The 6,003-nt window shown below is 41.8% G+C and overlaps 1 protein-coding gene across 1 annotated transcript; it reads right to left on the reverse strand.

The window, feature by feature from the left end:
- Positions 1-3,895: 3,895 nt before the first annotated feature.
- LOC141769238 (uncharacterized) lies at positions 3,896-5,599 on the reverse strand. Its single transcript, XM_074638108.1, has 3 exons — positions 5,450-5,599; positions 4,733-4,846; positions 3,896-4,126 (listed from the first exon to the last, which is right to left on the reverse strand). Exons 1-3 carry the CDS (start codon positions 5,496-5,498, stop codon positions 3,912-3,914), a joined length of 378 nt encoding a protein of 125 aa, XP_074494209.1. The 5' UTR covers positions 5,499-5,599; the 3' UTR covers positions 3,896-3,911.
- Between the last annotated feature and the right edge of the window lie 404 nt (positions 5,600-6,003).

A 6,003-nucleotide genomic window follows, 5' to 3' on the forward strand; every position in this document is an offset into this window, starting at 1 on the left:
AGTCAGCGTCCTGCTGCTCGCGCTTGTGCTCGCTCTAAATAGACATGAACGAGGCGACACACGTAAGCTAAAACCACAATATCAATCTATATTTCACCTGCTTGGCAGTAATGTTAGCTGACCAGATGAACGTCCACTGAACATTCACTAGATATTCTCAGAGCTAAACTAACTGTTCTGCAGTGTGTAGTGAGCGCGCATGAACGTGAGGTGGAGCGAGAACGCGCGCGTTGTGTGAGTGAAGACAAGCAGTCAGAGGAGCGGTCTGAACAGCGTAGCCACACATGCGCGCGCATGGGATCCCGACCTGGTAGATTTATATGTGTAAAAAGTTACAAACAGTCCCTTTAAGAACCTCTTTTCCAAGATGGTCAGCAGCAAGAACACAAAGTTGCAGACACATTGACACAAATAGAGATAAAATACAATTCACAAACACTAAAAGCACTAAAATTTTGCATGAAAAGAGAACTATCTAAAGACAAATGGGGGGACAAGAAGGAACTTTTCTGGGAGTCAGCTGTACTCAGAACTGAACAGAACTGTTTTGACAGTTTGTGCTCTTTTCAGAGGCTTTTATTTAGTAAAACACATAAAACGTGCGCAGTATCTTTCTCCTGCAAACTGCATGCAGCATGTTATCTCTTCTTCTCTCAGGTGGCAACTTGAGAACTGGGTCAAACAAGCACGCACACACGCATGCACACACACACACACACACAGTTGTTTGATATAAATGAGCAGCTATAAAAGAAGGGAGTGTAAACCCGGATAGACAGGTACACAGTGAAGAATAGTGTCATACCATGGGACCTTGGCTAATGTCTTTTCCTAACCACTTTTATTTGACCTTGATGGAAAAGGTCATGAGGTCAAGGAAAGATGTGAAGGACATTCATAAGGACTTAGGGAAACAGGGCTGGCTCTCGCCCTTTTAGTGCCCTAGGCAAAATTCGGACTTGGACACCCCCTCACCCCCTATATCAGACATCACAATAGTTTTAAGACAAAAAATAAGATTTTAATTTTCATAAATAACTGTATTTATTATAATATAAATAAACAAATGGTCCCCGATATTGTTGGCTCAAAAGTGTTTTTTCAGTTTCACTACAACATGAGTTACAGGGGTGAAAGTGTATTTATTTATTTATTTATCTGTTCATTTGTTACCTCAATGTAGAAACTGAGGAAGGGTGTTTAAAAAAGAAAAAAAACTAAGATTTTCTGAAAATGTAGGCCTAGCAATTATTTAATTGATCAAATGTGACATAAATAAATATTTCTGTTTGAATTTTTTTATCTTTGTATTAATTCCCGTATTTATTTACTCTTCTGTTTAATTTCACTTTTTATTCATTCATGTCATTATTTTTTAATAATACATTTATTTTTGTATTAATTTTTTTGAATCTATTGTTCATGTATTTTTTATGTATTTTATATTTATTTTTAAATGTATACATTTATTTATTTTTGCACGATTTCCCTTTGCATTTCACCCTTTATTTATTTCCCCCAAACCTATTTATTTATGTATTCTTTTCTTAATACATTTCTTTACCCATTTTTTTTTTTTTTTTTTTTTTTACAATTCTTTATGCATTTATGCCTTAATATGCGAATGAGGAGGCTGTCACTCAGCTTGTGTCATCATGGGGTCATGTGTGCATGACTATGCCCAAAGTGTGTTAGCGCTAGCGGTGTCTGCTTCTGCTTATCAACTCCAGTCTTCATTTGCGGCTCCATAGACATATGCCCGGCTTTCTTGGACTTTGGCAGGTTCCGTCCTTCCGTCCTCCATATTATGCTTAAAAACAGTCAAAGAAATCAAGTCTAAAGAAAATAGAACCAGCCTTAAAATCCCAACCTATGTAATCTGTGAGTAATGTAGAATGTAACCTTGGTGTCTTCAGTGGTTAGTGCAGCCCTGAATAAAAGTCTGGCAGTAATTGTGGTTAAGATGGGATATCTGGGAAGGTCAGGTTCACTGACACTATATTCCATATATTTTTAAACACTATTAAAGGGCCAGTGTGTAGCATTTAGGGGGATCTATTAGCAAAAAATGGAATATAGTATTCATATCTATGTTTTCATACATGAAGCTAAGAATCCTTGTGTTTTGGTTAGTTTAGAACGAGCCCTTCATATCTACATAGGCAGCGGGTCCTCTTCATGGAGTCCGCCATGTTGCTCCGCCATGTCTATACAGTAGCCCAGAACGGACAAACCAAACACTGGCTCTAAAGAGAGCCTTTCACTTTTTTACGTAACCTGAAGCCCACGTGAGTTCTCTTGTGAAACTGCGGTAACGTGAGCAAAACCGTGGTACCGCCAGCTGCCGACTGACTTCCATCGCTCCTATAAGTAGTGTTATTATGGTAAGGTTTGGTCTCTGAGCGAGGCGAGCGCACTGGCACAGTTTGCGTTGGTTCAGGGGGCTCACTAAACCCCCTAGAAATGCATCTATATTTTTTTATAATAACGTAGAACTAATCATTTATTGTAATGATGAATAATATTGACTTTGTTGTGTCTTTATATTGACAGAATAAGAAACTAACAAGATAAGAAGATAGATTTGTGTTCTATTTATTTACTTATAGCCTAATAAAATCGTCCACTCTCTGTCCACACACATTAAATATGCACTTTCCATTACGGCATGATTAAACTTCAGCAATGTGTCTTATTTTCTGATCTGATCTTGTGTTTTTATGTAAAATCTTAATCTGCAAAAGTAACAACTTCGACATCGGACAAATGAGGTGGTGTAAAAGGTACAACAGTGCTTAAATACAGTACTTCAGTATTGCTTTACACAAAGGTGACCACAGTTTGAGTCCTGTGATGAAACTCCTGAGAGACAGTAAGAGAGCTCCGAGTATGAAATGACCTGACCTCCTGGTTTCAACACTCCAGTCAACAATCTGGGTCGGACTAGAGTGTTGAAACTACAAGTCCTTAAATAACAAAAATCAGCATTTACCGGAATGATTCTGTATTCATTTTTTTTCTCTTTTGGTTCATTTGTGTCCTCTTGTTAAGAGGAAGTGGTTGCATGTCATATGACCTGCCTGAGGAGGGAGACCTACCTCAATGATTTCATATCCTGTGGCGACTGCACAGGATCCAAGTTACACACAGTTGCAGAAGGAAGTTTCCACAGATCCTCCTGTTTCTGCTGAATATCACAGACCATTTTCTCTGTACTGTAGGTGCGCTTTCACATCAGGGACACTAACATTAACACAAATTTCTTTCAAATGTCACACCAAGGTGATCAATACCCACACCACAAACACACACTGTACACACACAAAAATAAGGGTGTGGTGTCTTTATTCAAACAAGCTTGCATGCACAAAAAATGAACAATTCAAGCACTAAACACACCATTACAAAAGTCTAAATATTGTGGTGTTAAAATACTTCCTTTCTGGTTCCCATGGCAACGACATAGATGAACAATGTGGTTCAGTGGCGTCAAGCGAGCTGCACACTTGCTACCCACTGAGGCACCCCAGCACCTAGCGAAACCACACTTGGCGGCTATAACAAAAGCCATGGGTAAGTGTACTGCACTTTGTACACGCTTATTTACCACAAACACTCTCAGGTTCACAGGTTAGCATTCACAGCTTTACATCACCTGAAAGTGAACACACCACTGTTGATAATAGATAATGAGGTTTTTGATTATGATTAAAAAAAATGACAAAATCAAAGGCGCTGAAGCTTGTGTTTATGGGATTGACCACCTTCACAGCACCAACACAGTCACATGTGAAACTCTGCCACTCAAATCCTTCTTTTAACTTGAAAAATCTCTGAGGGGCACAGTGACAAAGAGGAGAAGGTGGATGGATGAACAAACTAGCAAATGACTGGACGGACTGACTGATGAATCACTGCTGACTGACGGCCACACGCAGCAGCAGGGCCGCGATCAGCAGCACGGGGCTGGAGGCCAGAGCCCCTGCACGGTTGTGATTCCCATGGCTGTGGCCCCGGTGGGGCCCGTTACAGTCGTCGCCGAAACAGCATTCCATCTTGGCTCCGGAGCCGACGCCGTGAGCCTTCTCGCAGAAGGCCTTGTACGTGCATGACTTCATTACGGTGTCTGGAAGGAGGGCGAGACAAAGAGCAGGATGTGTGAGGCCGGCAGACATTCACGTTTAAATGCTAGGAAGTGTTTGAAGACGGACCACTTGTGTTAATTTCATATGAGGCTGTGAACCCGGTGAACTCCCTCCCACACTCTTCTTCTCTTCACACACACACAAACACACACACACACACACACACACACACACACACACACACACACACACACACACAGGCCTACAGAGGTTTGTGGTTATCGTAAACTGCCGGGATGACATCCAGCAACCTCAAATGATGAGAGGCTGGCTTTATGATCACACACAGAGTATTGACAGAATAATGAATAGGCCATGTATATCTGCAAAGCATTCAACAACAATTCAAAAATACTATTGGTTCCTTCATTATGGGTTTTCATACTGACCTTTTCTTTGTCAATGGAAGCAGCATGTGCACTATTATAAGCTTTACTGACTTCCTTAAACCGCTACTTCACATAAGTTGGATATCAGTGTTATCCCGACCTCTAGTGAGGCTTTTACAATTCTTTATTCAACCAAATCATACTTTGCATGTTTTCCTGGGTGTGTGTTTGTGTGTTTGTGTGTGTGTGTTTACTCACTGGGTCCTGTGATGGTGGAGCAGGCATCAGCGTACTGAGGGCAGGAGGTTGAGCCCTGTCGGTTGCAGTCTTCCTCATTGGACGCCACGCATGTGTGGCATTGGAGAGCGTCGCCTTTGCATACAGGACAGGAGAGAGCACCTGACTTGAGACTAGGCATGTATGTTCACTATTCAATAGTCCATTCATCACCCCAGTATGCATCCACACACACACACACATGCACACACACGCACGCACGCACGCACGCACGCACGCACGCACGCACGCACGCACACACACACACACACACACACACACTTGCAGATACATTGAGTAGAGATCCACACATGGCAGTATGGATCTATGATATATGTCAATCCCCTCTTTAAATGTATGACTGGGACACATTTGAACACAAGCAAATCTTGTGTATGTCACAACAACCTAGTGTATTGATTTTTACACCATGCCACAACATAATGTATCTACATCATTTGAACCTTGCATCTGTGACAGATTTATATGGAAAATGCCCCAAATTGTGCAGACATCAATCTAAAACTGCTTTGCTACTGCGTAAATTAACAACCGAGGTCTGCTTTTAGGATTTAGGATCCTCTGTATCACAGTGCTTTTGTGACCTCTCAGCAAATAGTCTGCCAGCTGTTAATCAACTAAATCCCCACTGCTGAAACCCCAAAATCCAGTGTTGGTATCAGTGTTGTAGAAACTTACTGTGGCAGGCCAGAGAGATGAGCAACAGCAGGGCCAGAGTAGTCTTCATGGCAGCTGGCCGATGGTCACCGCGTCTTCCGGAGTCCAGAGAAAGAGTGGATGAGCAGAGAGGAGTCTCTGATGGAAGGGACGCTGGGGGTTGAGGAGGAGGAGGGGGTTTAGGTACGGGAAGGTGTCTGAGGGCATTAAGGTCTTATCTCTGTAATCTCCATCTATGCTGCACAGCCAGCAGCCTGTGGTAATGGACTTAGTGAGCAAGCTTTAACAGGGAGACACAGTTACAGTTCAGTGTTATAAAGGTAATTTGTTTGAGTATTGATTCCACAATACTGTTGTTGTATTTATTGACCATTTTCAAAGTGTGGATGCAGAATGAAGCTGCACAAAAAAAGCTCAAGGTTCACTCACGTCACCGCCTCAGCTGGGATGTGTGAGTGTTTGTTTGTGTATGTTAGGAAGTCTGTAAGATGTAAACACAGTGATTCACTGAGGCTAATGCTGAGGCCATGACACACATACTGAGAACAACACACTGACACACACACACTGTGAGA

This window comes from Sebastes fasciatus, chromosome 6 (assembly GCF_043250625.1).
Source record: "Sebastes fasciatus isolate fSebFas1 chromosome 6, fSebFas1.pri, whole genome shotgun sequence".
In the NCBI taxonomy this organism is placed as follows: Eukaryota; Metazoa; Chordata; class Actinopteri; order Perciformes; family Sebastidae; genus Sebastes; species Sebastes fasciatus.

What these genes read in the sequence shown, in the direction of transcription:
- LOC141769238 (XM_074638108.1), bottom strand. Translation starts at nt 5,498, where the DNA reads ATGAAGACTACTCTGGCCCTGCTGTTGCTCATCTCTCTGGCCTGCCAC. An exon ending in CATCTCTCTGGCCTGCCACA is followed by an intron (nt 4,847 to 5,449) that starts GTAAGTTTCTAC and finishes CTGTATGCAAAG; the next exon opens with GCGACGCTCTCCAATGCCAC. An exon ending in CTCCACCATCACAGGACCCA is followed by an intron (nt 4,127 to 4,732) that starts GTGAGTAAACAC and finishes CCCTCCTTCCAG; the next exon opens with ACACCGTAATGAAGTCATGC.